The 20,272-nt window shown below is 38.8% G+C and overlaps 1 protein-coding gene across 1 annotated transcript in view; it reads left to right on the forward strand.

The window, feature by feature from the left end:
• Positions 1–14,608, forward strand: part of ube2na (ubiquitin-conjugating enzyme E2Na) — a 17,534-nt gene extending 2,926 nt beyond the window's left edge. The window contains exons 2-4 of the mRNA XM_061917507.1: positions 9,315–9,561; positions 10,691–10,831; positions 13,461–14,608. Coding sequence (XP_061773491.1) covers positions 9,315–9,561; positions 10,691–10,831; positions 13,461–13,498 — 426 coding nt within the window. The 3' untranslated portion in view covers positions 13,499–14,608. The remainder of the gene's footprint in view (positions 1–9,314; positions 9,562–10,690; positions 10,832–13,460) is intronic.
• The last annotated feature ends 5,664 nt before the right edge of the window (positions 14,609–20,272 follow it).

Below are 20,272 nucleotides of genomic sequence, written 5' to 3' on the forward strand. Positions count from 1 at the left end.
AAAATCCCACGATACATGGCCCCATTCATTCTTTCCTTAACACGGATCAATCGTCCTGTCCCCTTAGCAGAAAAACAGCCCCAAAGCACCATACATTCTTCGCAGTATGTATGGTGTTCTTGGGATGCAACTCAGTATTCTTCTTCCTCCAAACACGACAAGTTGAGTTTATACCAAAAAGTTCTATTTTTTTACATCTGACCACATGGCATTCTCCAAATCCTCTGCTGTATCATCCATGTATCCGTTTTGGTATAGTAACAATGATAACCAGTGTAAAACTCCCAACGGTTAGTGTTACGGTTTCAATTTCAGAATCGGAAATATAAATACCTTGATGATCCCCGAGGAGAAATTAAGATTTTCAACAGAATCTCTCTCAAGAGCAGACAAACATTACAGGGAGACAGAACAGGATCGGCAACTTCCGGCTTACCTGTCAAGAGGAATAGGTGACGCTGCCCAAAGATAGCTGTGCCAAGCACGTGGCATCGTATTCAAAAAGACAATTCAAATTAAAATATTCGAAAAACCGTAATTGATAACAGCGCTTAAACAAACTCACGGGCTAACATGCTAACATGAAAACAAAACAAAACTTTGCGCTTTTCGGTTGTGCACGTTGAACCAACAGGCTTTGCTCTCTTTTTAGCTTGAGTGATCGAAGAGACAGAGGTGTTTTTATGGTGAGTTCAAGGACAGCTGAACAGAGTACAACGACACAATGCTCGCCAGAAAAAATTAATGGATTTTGTTTTACACTTTTCATTTAAATAAAAGTCAAAGCGCTACAGTACAAACCATTATTTAAAACAATAAAAGCTTGATCAATGAAACAGATACAATGCTAAGACTAAAACAGTATTAAAATATGCAAAATATGATATTTTGCATATTTATTTTTCTCAAATCGTTGGCTTCACGGTGGCAGAGGGGTTAGTGCGTCTGCCTCACAATACGAAGGTCCTGCAGTCCTGGGTTCAAATCCAGGCTCGGGATCTTTCTGTGTGGAGTTTGCATGTTCTCCCCGTGAATGCGTGGGTTCCCTCCGGGTACTCCGGCTTCCTCCCACTTCCAAAGACATGCACCTGGGGATAGGTTGATTGGCAACACTAAAATTGGCCCTAGTGTGTGAATGTGAGTGTGAATGTTGTCTGTCTATCTGTGTTGGCCCTGCGATGAGGTGGCGACTTGTCCAGGGTGTACCCCGCCTTCCGCCCGATTGTAGCTGAGATAGGCGCCAGCGCCCCCCGCGACCCCGAAAGGGAATAAGCGGTAGAAAATGGATGGATGGATGGGTTGTCTATCTGTGGTGGCGACTTGTCCTGGGTGTACGCCGTCTTCCGCAGGAATGCAGCTGAGATAGGCTATAGCACCCCCTGCGACTCCGTAAGGGACAAGAGGTAGAAAATGGATGAATGGATGGAAGTGCGCCCTATAACATGGTGCGATTAATGTAAATATGAATTCTGGTTGTGCTTACCCACCTCAAAGCAATTTAATGTGATATAAGGTGAATGCTCTCATTCATCCAGGTCATTGTCATCTCAAGGCATTCAATCGATCGCAACTGGACTGTTTGGTTTGTCTTGGAAGACGTTTTGCTGCTCATCCGAGTAGGCTTAATCAGTTTGTGCTCAGGGACATAGATTGGTCAGATCTAGTTCAGTGGACGGTGCCAAAACCTCAAATATTTATACTCAAAAAACCAGTAGGGTGTGCCTGTGCAAGGATGGTTTGGCGCTATTGTAGTGAGAAAAACAACTATTTTGATGCAAAGATCCATCCATCCATCCATTTTCTACTGCTTATTCCCTTTGGGGTTGTGGGGGGCGCTGGTGCCTATCTCAGCTACAATCGGGCGGAAGGCGGGGTACACCCTGGACAAGTCGCCATCTCATCGGAGTTGATGCAAACAAACAAACTTATATGTCAAAACCAACGACAGTCCCTGAAGTGTCCTTTTCCCTTGTTAGCGTTGATATGTTGTGTGGCAGAACAATCGCTGTGGGGTCGACTACTACCAGTCCAAAAATAGTCCAAAATTTCCGACTATAATCTGGTGCGTATTTTGTATGAAAACAGACCCGCATAGATCCGCTCGTTGGCAGCACTGCCATATAATGCGGTGCGCCATATGGTCCTAAAAATACGGTAATGGGTTTTCTAACAGTGTGTTTTAATTATTTTAGTTAGTTTTTTTTTATGTCAGAAAAAATAGGTGTGTGTATAAGTACCATTTAAGAATATTCAACAATACGGCGATAATAATTACTATGATAATTTTGGTAATGATATTCATGGTAGACTGCAGACTACAACCTGGACAAGTCGCCATTGTTACATTCCTAATACATGCCAAGACAAAAGCTGTTAGGTCTTTTATTTTCAAGACCAATGTGTCAGATTGATTTCCCAATCTTTTCCAAATCAAATAATTAAAGAAACAAATTACAGCTTAGTTGTATGTACTTTTCAAGTAAAGATTATTTGTTAGGTAAGGCTGCACTAATTGTTGTTGAAAGTCACCAAACACGCAATAACACTTCTCTCCACCCCATTGCCAAAAATGTAATTACTTTATTGTTAGTGGACTCAAAAAGGATAACAGAATTTGTGACAATAAAAAAATCTGTTTGATAAAATTCGGACAAATAATTCGGGCCAATATGAGGAAAAAAACTTAATTTACAAAAAATCAGAGAAAATTAAAGAAAAGCTCCGATTGAAATGGAAATGCTTCATTAAGGTGAGATTACCTGCACTGTGCTGTAGGTGCTTTAAGGGTGGAAAAACTCAAACAAATCTTTTTTCCTTTTTGCCTGTCGTAAAATGTACTGTATAATGATAAACCATGGTAAAATTCCCGATGGTACGTATTACCTTTTTAAAATTACAATTGCGTAAATCTTGATTGATAACTGCGCTGTGATCAACACAAAGACGATGACACTGCTGATTTACTCAAGATGCAAACTAGCGCGAGCAAAGATGGACGTTAACGTCTTTCCCCATTAAGAAATAGCACACCTAAACTTATGTAAACACATTGCTATCTGAGCAACTAAGATATTCGGTTGTTTACATTTTAACTTACCGGCTGTGCGCTCAGCACAGTGATCAATCTACAGAAATAGTGACAACAGGAAGTAAAACCAGGGGACCTCGCTAAAACGGTAAGTAAAGCGCTTGAAACTCGTGTTTCCTTTTTTTTTTTAAACATCATAAAAAAACAACACTAAAACCTTTCTTATTTGAGATTGTGTTTAAATTTAGATCATTGTTAACTTTTTAACAGAGAAAACCTTTCCAGTTTGTTTTCAACAATCTAAATATAATATAAGAGTTAGTGAAACGATAAAAGCTTGAAGAACAAAAAAATGTTTGGCTAAAGTAGTTTAGTACCCAAGCTTGTGGTGAATGTCGACTTATCTGTTGATGATGCTGGGCTGCGTTGCCTTTTGTGGTATGGTACTCTGGTCCTTCGAAGGAACATCTTTGTCAATTCATGCAATATAACTATTATTCCAAACCCAAAGATTATCTATCAACTGTACGAAACGGCTAACCCCAAATTTATTTGTTGTGGTCCAACTGTATTTGTGGCAGTTTGGGAAATGCGGAATTAATCCGGATTTACACTGCTAAACACTTTTTTACCCTTAAATAGCACTTATCTGTTTCTTTGAGAATTTCCACCTGCCAAACGAAAGAAGCCATATAGAGATTTTAATGAGAGAGTTATAAAATGATTACAAAGATAACGTTGGCCAGGTGAGAGATTAAGTCGACCACAGACTAGTATTGGTGGGAAAAGGTGGGAGGGTTGGGAACAGTAGTTTGCCTGGCCGAGCCTTTGAGCTTTTGGAGCGTGTGACTGTGACTGGGAGCCCCTCTTGTGTCTGTGTTTTCACTGCATGGTTTTGTCTGTGGGTTATCTAAAACATTTCAGGAATTTAACTCCCAGCTGCATTCAGGAGAAGCGTGTCAAAAACAAGTAAGGTAGCTTTTTTAAAGGTAGATGTAGTGTGCAGCTCCCAGACATGTTTAGGTTATGACTGAATATCAGGTCAGTGGCACTAGACTGGCAGGCATTACAATATTTTTCTATTAGTACTACAGTTTCCTTTTTTTTCAGGATTATTTTTTTTTTTGCAATTCAAATGTCTTTGAATAGCTTGACTGTACTTATGTGTTTACCACACACAAAAAACACAGGTCAGTTTAGAGTATCCTTGCTGCATTGGCCAATGGGTGTGGCTTGTGGAAGTAATGGGCTTCTCTGGCATGGAGGCTCAGTGTCACCTCTAAAAGACAGTGACATACTGCACCGCAAACAACTTGATATTCATAGCACTTACACACAGACGCAGGTGCCCCCTTCAGTTTTTTGTCAAAAAGACAGCCAAGCCATAAAAAAAGTCTCTCTCGGCTGCTTGGCTACCATTGAGTTTGACCCACGGAAGACATCTGAGGTTACTTTAGGTCAAAGCTCATTCATAGCAATATGTTCATTTTATATGCTCTCCTTTTTACAATTTTATATGATGTCCTTCAGGTCAAATTGTCCTTGCCGCAGCTCTACTTATCTTATATTTCACTCCAGTGGTGCAACAGATCACATAATCCACGGTTTGGCTCTCACCACGGTTTTTCGGTCACAGTTTTTGTTTTGGTGATCATAGTTGTTCTTTTTAAAACCCCAGAATTGTATATATCTAAATTAACCACCCTTACCATTTGTCAGTTGCGGTTCTTACACAAATATCTTATAAAATAAGACGTTAAAATGGCTTGTAAAGCTTTGTCCTGCCACTGAATTAGTGTAGACAAAATATGTAAGTGTACCATCTTTATAACCGCATTTTATACCATCAACAATAAGTAAAGCACAAGCTCTATCCCCACGAAACAGTCCTTCTAAAATTTCACAGCTTTTTTTGGGGTGAAAATGCTTGATTTTACGGCAACATTTTAGAAAAAGTTTAAATATTTTAGGGCTTATGTCTTTCAATAACATTACAACTGCTTGTGATTTTAATCAGTTGTGATTAAGGTGTTTTTTAACCCTATCCCCGAACGGCACAGGATTTCAATAAAACCAACAAAATATGCTTTATTTTCATCTTAAAACATTTTTGAACATAGACAGCAATTTTTTTAACTTATTGTAAAATGTATTTGGGTTTTTTTCAGGTGTATGTTGCCATGCAATTGTGGAAGAATTTGAAAGTTGCAATTAGTTTTTGTGTTTTTCCCGCAGTAATTATAACATGGAAATATAAACAAAGACTGAGAAAGTATCTGACCAACATGGCACACAAAAATGTGCAAAACAGGCTTTATTCAGCCATAACAAAGCACGTGTGTATTTGTTATGGTAGTAAGGAAAATACAAAAAAATATATCCTAGCCTTCACATGAGAACATTTTGTTTTAAATAAATAAATATATGTATGTACATGTGTGTATATGCACATATGTATGTACATATATGTATATGCTTATTTATGTATGTATATATGTATTTATATGTATGTATATATACATATGTATGTATGTACATTTGTGTATATGCATATATGTATGTGTATATTAATGTATGTATGTATATATGTATTTATATTTATGTATATAAACATATGTATGTATGTACATTTGTGTATATGCATATATGTATATTAATGTATGTATGTATTTATATTTATGTATATATACATATGTACATGTATATACATATGTATGTATGTATGTATATGTATATAAACAAAAATATATGTTAAAAAAAATAAATGCGATATCACCATGTCGAATTACGAACGCCTCTACAAAGCTTCTGCTTCTTACGATGCTCTTGGGTATGATAAGAACCACACATATACGCTCTGAACTGATTCGTAACACACAACAAAAGATAAAACGTGACAGATCAACAAACGTCAGATTTTTTTAATTAACCGTTCCATCCCTATTTCACGCAGGTCGACTTCAGAAGTTACAGTTACATCATTCACTGCAGGAAAATGTTATCAGGCCTCGTCCCAACATACTATTTTATTAAAACGCATAGAAACTAGGGATGTGCCCAAAGATCGGTCCCAGATCACTATTGGCCGGTTTTCATGATAAAGTACTTGATCACCATTGCTGATTATTGCCCTTAAATGCCTTCATAAATGCATATCCCCTTTGTCACATATTTTTATTTTTAGTTCCTCGGGGGACAAGCTCGCAGCTAACTGTGTATCTCCTTACACAGTCTAAAACCACTCTCCTAAGTTAATAATAATGACTTCCATTACGGTAAATGAACTACAAATCTTAACATCTTAAGTATCATTATCAATTGTTAACACGTGGCTAAACATGTTATGCTAATAGCTAAGCTATCCACTAAGCTAGCTTGAAACAACAGAAAAAGTAAGTGCTTGGTAGGTGTAAAAAGAATCACGATACAACAGAAAGTAAGTAGTTATTAACAGGAACTTAACAAGTAAATTAATAAGACTCTAGAGAGGATAACATAACCACAACTGTTGGTATGTCAGCATTGTCGCAGTCAGTACCCGACATGTAAGAGGAGTACATATCATCCAAAAATAGGTGGTGTCTACACAAATGGTAGTACCACTATATGATCTATACCAGAGTGATTAGAACAATATATTTATTTTCTCAACATTATCTGGACAAAAGAAGACTGTGAGGGCAAAAACCAAAGGATTCAAAACAGTAATATTTTTTTCTGATTATTTGTAGTTATTATGTACTGTTGACTTTGTGTTGCTCAAACAATTGTATCTAACAAAAGGGAAGGAGGAACTAGTTCAAATATTGCGTTGATATTGATAAATTGTTAATAACACATAAAGTCCAAAAATGTACAGTCGTTTCATGTGATCAGTATAGGCGAATGTCGTTCATGGATGATCGAAATCGGCGGCATAAATCTTTGATTGAAACATCTCTACTATAAACGGTTATGGTCGCATTTTGTTAACATTAAAACATCATTTTGAAACCTGAGTGTACATAGACATGTACCACTTCTACAGCCAATGCAAACCCTTTAGTTTTAATTTGTCAAGTTTATAGTTATCCTTTAGACAGTTTGGTCGGCCATTTATTGGCTATTCTACATTGTCTGTGTCAAAACAAAAGCCTTCCTAATTACCATATTTTTCAGACAATAAGGCGCTCTCAAAATCCTTTCGTTTTCTTAAAAATTGACAGTGCACCTTATAACCCGATGCGCCTAGTATATGTATAAATTCTGGTTGGGCTTACTGACCTTGAAGCAATTTTATTTGGTACATTGTGTAATGTGTGTGACCAGGGGATGGCAGTCATAAGAGATGCGTGTGGGCCGCATGTTGCCTGTTCAATAAATGACGCTAGTAATTAACCGTAAGCAACCATAATGTTGATATTTTATTGAAAAAATAGAACATTACACATGGTATAATTACACATTGGTATAATCCTGCACATAACAATCCACCTTTGACTGCGATCCTGTGTGTCTGTGAATGTGTTTGTATACGTTTGCGTACAATTGCTTGTGTTTGTGTGTCAGTGTGTTCGTTTGCGCGACCTACCGTACGACCGTCGCAAAAGTCAGTCTTGCCACAAGATTCAAGATTGTTTTTTGTCACATGCACAGTTAGACAGTTTGCCGTACAATGAAAATCTTACTTTGCTAGTCCACCCTTCAACAAGTCACACGGTACTTAGCTAAAAATAAACATAAAATAAAAATGTATATACAAGGCACAGTAAGTAACATAACATTATTGCACATTCTGATTGACAGTCTATAGCATAAATATGGATGTGACCTTGGGTTACAGCAGCAGTTAAAGTGTCTTTAGTGATCAAAGGTGAAAAGTGTCTACAGTGATGGTTCACAGTTCGGGGGTGCTCAAAGTAATGAATGTTAAATCGCGTTGTGCCTCTTCCCCTTACACAGCTGGAAGTGAAGCCCAGAAGAACAAAATAAAGAAATATGAAACACTAGCATAGAAGTTGAAACACAACATTTAAAAAGAGAAGCGACTTTGTTTTCACTATCTGCTGCAGCTCACCAGAAATCCTGTCCTGAATGCGGACTTGCAGGCACTCAGAGAACGTCTCTGAGACTGTATTGGTCACGACTGGGGGAATCAACATAGCCACTAATTTAATCAGAAAAGGTATTTTGGTAACACTTTAGTATGGGGAAAATATTCACCATTAATGAGTTTCTTATCAACACGCAAATTAGTAACATATTGGCTATTAATTAGTCATTATTAAGTACTTAGTAATGCCTTATTCTGCAAGGCCTTATTGTACAACTACCCTAACCCCCTACACCAAATCCTCTAACCCTAATCATAACCAAATAACTCTAAATTAAGTCTTTGTTACTTACAATATGTTCCCCTAGTGTCCAAATAACTCTTAATTAAGTCGTCGTTACTTAGAATATGTTCCCCATACTAAGGTGTTAAAGTCATTTTCATATCTGAATATTTTTTAATCCGACTTTTGATGTGTCTGAAAAGATTCAACTCCTCTGATACAACACGTACTAAAAAATACTTTTTGACACTTTTTGTTTTTTTTTGTTTGTGGATAAAAAAAGAATGTTCCTGACATAATCATTAAACTTGTTTTATGTGCGGTACAGATTATTTTACAGTACCTCAAATTCAAATTGCACTTTAATGTATTTTCATTCAATATAAGATACACAATTTCAGTTTGAAAAATGTGGGTCAAAGCTCTGGTGAGACGCGCTGATATATACAAGCAATTAAAAAATACAAATAACAATTTAATATTTGAAAGTGTTAAGTCAATGTGGACCTGAAATAAATCTTATAATATTCACTACACCAATTATACTTTGTTTACGGCAAAATGTTTGTAATGACAAGCAAAAAACTTTGAGCAGGAACAAGTTGTTCTCTTTACCCCCACAAAACGTACTGAAAACGAAGCAAAACCGCGGCCAATACTGTTGCACCTCAAGTAAACACAAATATAGATATAAACATTATAACAGTTGTCAGCCGTTACCATTAATTACCTCAATCAAACATGGTAGAAATGTCTATTACGAGATGATGCAATATTAAACATTAGGCATGCAATACTCTGTATGTTTCTGGACGGGACAACCCGCTTTGATTAAAAACAATTGAGATCGGATGATGTGAAAAAAATTAACCGTGATAATTTTTTTTGCCATATGGCCCAGCCCTAGCATATGCTATATTAGCATCAGCGCCTTGTGTGTGATTGTACTTTCTTTTGTTTTTATCTGCCAGGAAACTCAGCGATTGTTTGCGGAGCCTGTGCCAGGTATCCAGGCAGAGCCTGATGAGAGCAACGCCCGCTATTTTCATGTGGTCATTTCTGGGCCTCAGGACTCACCTTTTGAGGGGGGTACATTTAAACTTGAACTTTTTTTACCGGAGGAATATCCGATGGCAGCCCCTAAAGTTCGCTTCATGACTAAAATATACCATCCAAATGTAGACAAGCTGGGAAGAATATGTCTAGACATTCTGAAAGGTAAGTCACAATAAATGATGAATTATCTCTTTTGTGTAGTTATTATGGGGTTTTAGTAGAAATGTATTTCTCTTATTGTTGCAAGTTGTAGAAAATCTGGTCTTGTGAAACTCGGTGTGTTACTTTTGAGAACCCTGATCATTTATCTGTGGAGAAATGGAGAGATTTAAGTATGATCCGCCAATATGCTTTTTGCATTAAATTAGATCCCGGCTGTTTGCCCGGGTGACGTTTAAATACTTTTCTCGTAGATGGTGAAAAATCTTGAATAGTTGACTCTCACAATAAAATCCCCCTTTTTCTAGTACTATACCCCCTACCATATGCCTCTGCTGTTAAGGACATCTTTAATTCAGTTTATCACATTGAAGCAATTACTGGCAAACAGTATATAGTATTTTACATGCAGGTACCTAAGTCTCTTGTCAAAGCATTTTACTGCAGGAAAATGTTGATCCAATTTACGTGTTTGACCGGGCCCTCTGCTGGAGTCATAGATGCAGCACTTATCCCCCTGCTGCTACTATTACTACTACTTTCTATTTAAGTTGCCATAAAAAAGGAAACATTTGAAATGTAATGCAGGCGAAAGAAGGGGATTGAATGCCAAACTGCAAATAGGTGGGGAACTATACTGTAAACTTCTGCTGGGGTCAACAGTGTTTCCCACAGGTCAGGCATCTATTTGTGGTGGTGTGGTCGTGCGGCAGGGGGGGGATTGTCGGCGGCGGCGATGACCAAGAAGAACGCAGAGTTGGAATATAATTACAACACTTTATGGTCATGTAATATTTACATATTTATATAATATGTAACTACAAGCTCCATTCACAGACAGAGTCCCATTGCTTTTATGAGCGGTCGAGCGAGTCAAAAGCCGAAAAAAAAAAAAAATAAATAATATTTTTTTTATTTGTGGCGGCCGTAATTCTTTCGTGGCGGGCCACAACAACTACATGAATGTGTGGGAAACCCTGGGTCAAAATTTGGACATTGTGGCAATCATACCCGTCCACCTGCTCCGGTCTTTTTTTACCTCAACTTATACCATATTGTCCGTTTCTTTACCCTGCTCTCTATATTAATTTTCTTTGTCTTCTCTGTTCTGTCTTCTTCACTCTCATTTCAGATAAATGGTCACCAGCTCTGCAGATTCGCACAGTGCTGCTGTCAATCCAAGCATTACTAAGTGCACCGAACCCTGACGATCCCTTAGCAAATGATGTTGCAGAGAAGTGGAAGAGCAATGAAGCTGAAGCTATAGAGACAGGTAAAAACTGTACAGTTGAAATGAGGATTATTTACAGTCTATCTTGGTCTTGCTTAATGCCCTCTCACTACTAACTTTAAATTAGATTGTAAGAATGTCCATGTGTCCATGACAACCCTAACTAACCCTAAACCTCACGAAAGTATTCGCCGTGCGAGGGAGAGCAGAGATCCAGCCACCCCAAGCCCAGGGAGTGTGCATTACCACAGTGTGTGGAAAAGGTCCACACAGTTGCTACCCATTCTTTTGTCACTTTCTATAAGTGCTAAGAAAATACAGCTTGGAGACACTGTTCTGTTTTTTGGCACCACTTTGACTTCCTGGTGAGATAGGTAAACCAGTGGTGTTGAAAATGCAGCCTGAGGTGCCATTTGTGGAACGCCGCTCTTTTTTTGGAATGGAATGTTGAATTAAATAAACATAATGGGAAAAACACAGAAAAAAGGCACAACGTTGTAAAAAAAAATCTGAAATGTTGACACTACTCTGTAATAACAAATGTAAACACAAAGATTTGTCTTTAAATATGTATTAGCCTGTTTGTTAGCTTACTTTACTACAAATGACACGATAACCTCAATCGTCACCATATTGAAAGAATATAGGAACAATATTCAATAATATCTTTAATTAAAATAAATGACTTATTTATGAGCATAATGATAAGCAAAGTATTGTTTGTTTTAATGTACCTGGAGGATATAGACTACTTCTGTTCTTTTTTAATGTATTGTTACCTCTTGGCAGGCAATTCAAATTCTCTGTCAAAGGATGTAAAAGCACAGGGATCTTAAATATTTGACATTTGAAACCGTTTTCAGTGAAGGTGTGTTGATTTAAAAGTATGCGGGCCCCATCCATCCATCCATCTTCTTTCGCTTATCCGAGGTCGGGTCGCGGGGGCAGCAGCCTAAGTAGGGAAGCCCAGACTTCCCTCTCCCCAGCCACTCTGTCTAGCTTTTCCCGCGGGATCCCGAGGCGTTCCCAGGTCAGCCGGGAGAACTAGTCTTCCCAACGTGTCCTGGGTTTTCCCCGTGGCCTCCTACCGGTTGGACGTGCCCTAAACACCTCCTTAGGGAGGCGTTCGGGTGGCATCCTGACCAGATGCCCGAACCACCTCATCTGGCTCCTCTCGATGTGGAGGAGCAGCGGCTTTACTTTGAGGTCCTTCCGGATGGCAGAGCTTCTCACCCTATCTCTAAGGGAGAGCCCCGCCACACGGCGGAGGAAACTCATTTTGGCCGCTTGTACCCGCGATCTTATCCTTTCGGTCATAACCCAAAGCTCATGACCATAGGTGAGGATGGGAACGTAGATCGACCGGTAAATTGAGAGTTTTGCCTTCCGGCTCAGCTCCTTCTTCACCACAACGAATCGGTACAATGTCCGCATTGCTGAAGACGCCGCACCGATCCGCCTGTCGATCTCACGATCCACTCTTCCCCCACTCGTGAACAAGACCCCTAGGTACTTGAACTCCTCCACTTGGGGCAGGGTCTCCTCCCCAACCCGGAGATGGCACTCCACCCTTTCCCGGGCGAGAACCATGGACTTGGACTTGGAGGTGCTGATTCTCATTCCGGTCGCTTCACACTCTGCTGCGAACCGATCCAGTGAGAGCTGAAGTTCCCGGTCAGATGAAGCCATCAGGACCACATCATCTGCAAAAAGCAGAGACCTAATCCCGCGGCCACCAAACCGGAACCCTTCAACGCCTTGACTGCGCCTATAAATTCTGTCCATAAAAGTTATGAACAGAATCGGTGACAAAGGACAGCCTTGGCGAAATCCAACCCTCACTGGAAATGTGTCTGACTTACTGCCGGCAATGCGGACCAAGCTCTGACACTGATCGTCCAGGGAGCAGACCGCCACAATAAGACAGTCCGATACCCCATACTCTCTGAAAACTCCCCACAGGACTTCCCGAGGGACATGGTCGAATGCCTTCTCCAAGTCCATGCAGGCCCCATTATTATTATTTATTTTTTTACTGTGGTATCAAATAACTTTCAGATTCATAAAAATTCTCAGGTATTGACTACTGAAATTGTGGTACACGACCACTAATGCAACATTGGCATAGATACAGGAGTGCAGAACCTCCATCCATCCATTTTCTACCGCTTGTCCCTTTGACAAGTCGCCACCTCATCCTTTGAGTGCAGAACATTCAAAGGAATTTTTCCCTATCTCAATTAAAAAAAATGGGTTAATTAAAAATGAATAGGTGTGGTGATCAAAGTTGTTTAATATAATTTGTTCCAGACTGCTCTGAAGTCGAATTATCCCCCTTCGAAAATGTTTCAGTCAAACATAAACAAGCAAAAACATGGTAGATGACTGGGATATTATTAGCTTTGTTTGTCAAAACGAAAATTTGAACTCACATAAATAGTTTACCTCACTTCTGCACATAGTGGCAGAGGGTGATTTTTCACTCAATTTTATTTATAGAAAAACCTATTTAGAACAAGAATAAACCTGTACTGGTTCATAAATGTATTTACTATGCACATTTCCTTGTCTGAGGTTGTAAATGTTCACATTTTCAGTTTTGTTTTTAATGCCTATTTGGAAATGTTCTTGGTAACTTTTTTGATGATGTTTTCCCTCTTTTTTTCTTCAGCCAAGTCATGGACCAGACTTTATGCAGGAAACAAATGAAGTGACCAGCAGCAACTGTGAAGACATACATGGAAGTCAAGTGTGAACACAAAATCGTCATTTTCTGCCAATACCTCCTTTACTTGCATTTGAAGGACACGGTCAAATTAAATACTCACACACGTATATTATGGATAAACAATATAATGAAAAGGGAAAAAACCTGCTTGCACTTAGTCAATTTAAAGTATTCTAGTAAAATGGTCCATGTCCTAATTAACTACTGTTTAGTCAGAGGTTTTGGATTTGCTCACCTAGCTTTTTTTGTACATCAGTAGTCTGCCAACTGCTGCTTTATTAACCAGTTGAAGGGGGTGGAGGGGGTCTGGAGTCCCATATTTTTCCTCTGGGGTCAGAGGGTGGGGGGATACAAGTAATGGTTCGAGGAAAGGAGGGCTAGATGTGGCCAGTATGATATATTTTTATGTTTCTTTTAACTTTGTGTTCCTTTATTCGTGCTAATTGAACACAGCTAACAGCTACTAATAATTACTTCCTGTAGTGTAGACGGTCACCTGGACACGCACAATCACAAACTAGCTTTCCCTATTTAACCCACAAGTAACCGGACTGAAAGTGATCCTGTTACTTTCACATCACCATCACTTTTTAACCACTGCTGTCAAGGACTGTGTTGTGTGTTTGTCGGTGACAAAGGGGAGTTAGGGTGGACCTAATGGACCTTGACTTAGTTTTTTTCTTAATTTTCAATAGCGAGGCCTCTGTATTGTATTTTTCTTAGTACTGTCATACTAAACTCCACTCAGCCTTTTTTCTTGTGCATTGTCAGCATGACGCTACAAGACTCGGCGTACGATTTTCCTCCACGTGGTATTTAGACTACGAAGCAGGAGTTCCACTTGAGCTGTCATGTATTAGATAGTACCAGTCAAAATTGGGGCAGCATAAACGATGCTGGGTTGTGGCATGATCAATCTCCCAATTTGACACCTGACTGTCAATGTTCTTTGGCCACTAAGTCAAGTGAACTGTAAATTATTCTTTCGGATCATTAAGGGGGAAAGTTTTTCCTGTTCTTACAATGTTATGGAAAAATGTCATCTACATCCATTTCAGTTCTGTAAATAAAAACTATTAGTTAATAAACAAGTTTTTGGGTTTGATTTTTTTCTATTTAAATGAAAGAAAACATTGACTCATATTACTTAATGATTGTTGGTCACAAATGTGGCTCAAGCAGCTTTTTCAGTTGAGCAAAAATCCTACTCTCACTTTTGACAAAAAAACTCCAAAGTGTTAGTCGTCCTATAATACTTGGCGTCCTACAACATGCATTGGTAAAAGATGCAGTGGGAAACAAGGTACATCAAAGTTGTGGTCTTCAAAGCAGATTTTAACTGCATAGACAAACTTGATCCCTAAAATCTTCAAATATATACGATATTTACAAACATAAATAGCACTGACAACAAGTTAGGGATATGAGACTTTTGGTGAAATTTCAGGACATATGTATGCACAACCTTTGCGGGTGAACTCGGGCGTCGAAGTGGAGGGGTGAAAGTGGGGCCTGAGCTTGGGGCCAAAAAAACTCATAAATGTTAAGATAAAGTATAATCTTATTATTGAATAATAAGATGCTTGATTAGAATTAATGTTGAGAATGTTGGTCGGAATGAGAATTTGAATATTACATTTTTGACACTTATTTGCAAAACAAAAACTTTTAGGGAGGGTGAGTTATTTCTTGTTATATTTGTTGTAGTTTAGATAAATTAATCCCATCTTTTAAAGTCAAAAACCTACTTAAAGTTTTCATTTGTGTTCATTTTGTAATTTTGGTTTTTAGTGAATGTAAACATACCAAGTGTGTATGTGTGGGGTGGTGAGATTGTGTTTAAGATGTATGGGGGCCCAAAATTTAGTGCTTGATCTTAATTTGAGTTTATCTAAACTTTTGTCCGGCCGTACAAAGTTTTAGTATGTTTTATCAGAATCACATATACTTTATTAATTCCCGAGGGGAAAAAAAAAATTACTTATCTAAATAGATTGCTCTCGAAGAAGGACCTGAACAGCAACATTCACAGCAGGTGTGCGATCCTAATATTGACCAAATACAGTTACTTTTCCGTCTCTGTGCATCTCTGTTGCAATCTGTTAATGACACAGTAACACAGTTTTTCACTTCGCTGCTCAGCTGGCCAAATCCTGCCTGGGAATGATTTAGTTGAGTAACCCTTAACAAGGAAATTTATGGATCACAACTGGTTGGTATTTTGCTTGTCAGATTCTTGTTAGAGAACAGCAAGTTGTACAAAATGGGGGATATAATGAAATCCACATATAAGGTTTATTTTGACATTTCAGCACCCGGCAAGAAATCTGCGCTCAAAGGACTCCGGCTTGTTAGTGATTCCCAAAGCCCAAAAAAAGTCTGCGGGCTATAGAGCGTTTTCCCTTCGGGCTCCAGTACTCTGGAATGCCCTCCCGGTAACAGTTCGAGATGCCACCTCAGTAGAAGCATTTAAGTCTCACCTTAAAACTCATTTGTATACTCTAGCCTTTAAATAGACTCCCTTTTTAGACCAGTTGATCTGCCGTTTCTTTTCTTTTTCTTCTATGTCCCACTCTCCCTTGTGGAGGGGGTCCGGTCCGATCCGGTGGCCATGTACTGCTTGCCTGTGTATCGGCTGGGGACATCTCTGCGCTGCTGATCCGCCTCCGTTTGGGATTGGGTGTGAGTTTTCCTTGCCCTTATGTGGGCCTACCCAGGATGTCGTGGTGGTTTGTGCAGCCCTTTGAGACACTAGTGATTTAGGGCTATATAAGTAAACATTGATTGATTGATTTCAGCAGAAAGCACAGTATTCATCACGGGTCCCAATAATTAGTGAGCAGTGTATTCAAATCTAATGGTTAATTTCTTAAAACCTCTTTTTATAAGGATGGACCCTGGCAGCCACACGACAATATGGTGAAAATATGTCTTTATGGATGCAGTATATCAGCAAAATATAACAAAAATTGGAATACTCTATTTTGGAAGGTTATTATCCTTTAACAATAGGGGGTGACCTTGGGTTATTTGTGACAAAGTTATATAAATAGTTTAATCTTTAAATTATTTATTTGTGTCAATTGTAATTGGAATTAAACATAAATGTGTCAATCTATTCATTGTGAACATTTCATCATTGCTTTTGTGAGTTATTTCATGATTCAATTATTTCAGGATTTATTTCAAGATTTATATATTGATTTAATTCCATCCATCCATTTTCTACCGCTTATTCCCTTTCGGGGTCGCGGGGGCGCTGGCGCCTATCTCAGCTACAATCGGGCGGAAGGCAGGGTACACCCTGGACAAGTCGCTACGTCATCGCAGGGCCAACACAGACAGACAACATTCACACTCACATTCACACACTAGGGCCAATATATAGTGATTACTAAATCACACATTTAGTTATTTTAATATGTGTTTATTAAGATATACATTGTTCAGACAACAATGAGAAAATTATGTAGTTGCAAATAATGCAGATACTAAAAATGGTAAAACATGAAATGAAGAGGGGAACTATCAAAAGGCATTAAAAGAGAACAGAGCAAATAGAACCAGCAAACACTTCAGCGGTGCTATTTCTACATAGAGCTCAAAGTAAAAATGAAATTGAAAAAATAAAAAAAACGCACAAAATACTGTGCACATATGAGTGCACTAAGAAAAGGCAACAAAACAAAATACCATTTCAACACCCATATACTGAGCACTGCGGTGCTCCATGCCGTCCTCTGTCGGGAACAGACCAAACAAAGCAACCAAGAGAGCTGACTCCGTCCCAGGCTGCCCACTAGCCCCCAGCCCATGTCTAGTCTACGCGGATGAGCAAGAATCCTTCAAAAACCAAAGTGTTTAATGCATGCTCTGTGAAGCTCGTCCATCCCGACGCTCAACGCTAGCTCCGCAGGCCCGTCTTTCAATCAATCAATCAATCAATCAATGTTTATTTATATAGCCCCAAATCACAAATGTCTCAAAGGACATATGTCCGGTGTGGCAGAGAGCCGGCAGTTGGTCTCCGGTGCCAACATGGCTTAAAGGCTCCCTGCGGCAGATCCAAAAGTTTTCAAAAAAAGCACAAAAAATCATTGCTGAAGGCGCAAAAGTGCCACCCGTTGTTGTGCAGAGCCGATAGAGCCTGAGCTAAAAGGCAAAAATCACATTAAAACCTCTTAGGGCTTAGTGGCCACATGCGTGGACAGCACCTTTTAGCTCTTATTTCCTAATTTGTGTACACTACTGAATTTGGGTCTTATGGCCGCTTATTTGGACACTTATACTGCCATCTGGTGGTGGCAGAAGAGTATAAAATACAATGGGATTTAGAGAAAAAAAAGTGTAAAAATAAGAATTAGCATGTCACTAAACGTGAAGTACACGTTTGTGTACTTATGGACTAAGTATATCATATAAAAAGAGGATTCTTAGTTTCTGTATTCTTATTAGGGTCCAATAAGCCCAAATAGCAAAGATAAATTAAAAAAAGCATGTAAAAAACAGCTTGGGCTTTAAGAGGTTAAAATGAGGGGGACACCAAAAAAACAAAACAATGGAGGACAAGCAACCAGCAGACGCTACAGCGAGCGGCGCCATCTTGAGGAAAAAAATTGCTAAATAGGACAAATTTAATATATAAAATATAAATGGTGATTTCAAGTTTCATTAATTTATTTAATGTAAAATAGCATTTATATATCAATGACTTATTTCATGGTTTGATTGTCGATTTAATCATCTAATTGGTTTCATTTTGTATTTAATGCTTTAATAATGACTCATAATTATTCAAATGTTTATTGTACATTAAATAGGGTAATGACACTTAAAATACCTATTATGGATTCAAATCTAAATATAATTAATGACACATTTAGGTAATAATTACCGCTTTGGACTGGACTCTCACGGTTGTGTTGGATCCACTATGGATTGAACTTTCATATTAGACCCGCTCGACATCCATTGCTTTCGGTTCCCCTGGGGGTATGCAGTCCTCTCCAAGGTTTCTCATAGTCATCATTGTCACTGACGTCCCACTGGGTGTTAGTTTTCCTTGCCCTTATGTGGGCCTACCGAGGATGTCGTTGTGGTTTGTGTTGTGGTTTGTGCCAGCCCTTTGAGACACTAGTGATTTAGGGCTATATAAATAATCATTGATTGATAAATGCGTGATTAATTGTATTTAGATTTGAATCAATATCTATATATAATTATATTTAAATTTGATTCTACGTCTTTACCTAAGCAACACTAAATTGGCCCTAGTGTGTGAATGTGAGTGAATGTTGTCTGTCTGTGTTGGCCCTGCGATGAGGTAGCGACTTGTCCAGGGTGTACACCGCCTTCCGCCCGATTGTAGCTGAAATAGGCGCCAGCGCCCCCCGTGATCCCAAAAGGGAATAAGCGGTAGAAAATGGATGGATCTTTACCTAATTACCTGGTAATTAGGTAAAGCTGTAGATACTTAAAGGCCTACTGAAATGAGATTTTCTTATTTAAACGGGGATAACAGGTCCATTCTATGTGTCATACTTGATCATTTCGTGATATTGCCATATTTTTGCTGAAAGGATTTAGTAGAGAACATCCACGATAAAGTTCGCAACTTTCGGTGCTAAGAGAAATGCCCTGCCTCTACTGGAAGTCGCAGACGATGACGTCACCCGTTGAGGGCTCCTCACATATTCACATTGTTTTTAATGGGAGCCTCCAACAAAAAAAGCTATTCCCCATTAATTTGAGTGAGGATGAAAGATTTGTGTTTGAGGATATTGATAGCGACGAACTGGAAAAAAAAAAAAAATCTGATGTTTTTACACACATTTACTTGGTTAATTCTGGGAAATCCCTTATCTTTCTATTGTGCTGCCAGTGTTTTAGTGAGTTAAATAGTACCTGATAGTCGGAAGGGCGTCTCCACGGGTGTGTTGACACGCAGTGTCTCAGAGAAGTCGACGGCAGCTATGGACGGCACAAGCTCAGCTTTTCTCCGGTAAGAACTGACTTTTTAACCACAATTTTCTCACCGAAACCTGCTGGTTGACATTTAGTAGGGATCCATGTTGGCTCTGATCCATAGGAGAGTTTCACCTCCAGGAATTTTAAACAAGGAATCACCGTGTGTTTGTGTGGCTAAAGGCTAAAGTTTCCCAACTCCATCTTTCTACTGTGACTTCTCCAATATTAATTGAACAAATTGCAAAAGATTCAGCAACACAGATCTCCAAAATACTGTGTAATTATGCCGTTAAAGCAGACAACTTTTAGCTGTGTGTGTGCGCAGCGCTCATACTTCCTAAAAACCTGTGACGTCTTACATACACGTCATCATTACACGACGTTTCGGAGACGAAACTCCCGGGAAATTTAAAATTGTAATTTAGTAAACTAAAAAGGCCGTATTGGCATGTGTTGCAATGTTAATATTCATCATTAATATATAAACTATCAGACTGCGTGGTGGGCAGTAGTGGGTTTCAGTAAGTTTTCTCCCATTTTGCCCTCCTTATTATGTGGACATATAAAGCATATATTGTCCCAATGCATCATGTACAATTATTACCTACAAATATGTTTTAGACTACTACATAAATAAGAAATATAGCTTTTTGGGAGTTGGCACCTTTACACATCCAGAAAAAAATAAACATTTAAAAAAAAAGTAGGACAAGTAATTATATTCTGCGCGTTGCAGTTCCTGGGTCAGTTTACAAATTGGGGATACCGCACACTTTTTTGCGCGTTGG

The sequence above is a fragment of the Nerophis ophidion genome, linkage group LG12, assembly GCF_033978795.1.
Source record: "Nerophis ophidion isolate RoL-2023_Sa linkage group LG12, RoL_Noph_v1.0, whole genome shotgun sequence".
Lineage (NCBI taxonomy): Eukaryota > Metazoa > Chordata > Actinopteri > Syngnathiformes > Syngnathidae > Nerophis > Nerophis ophidion.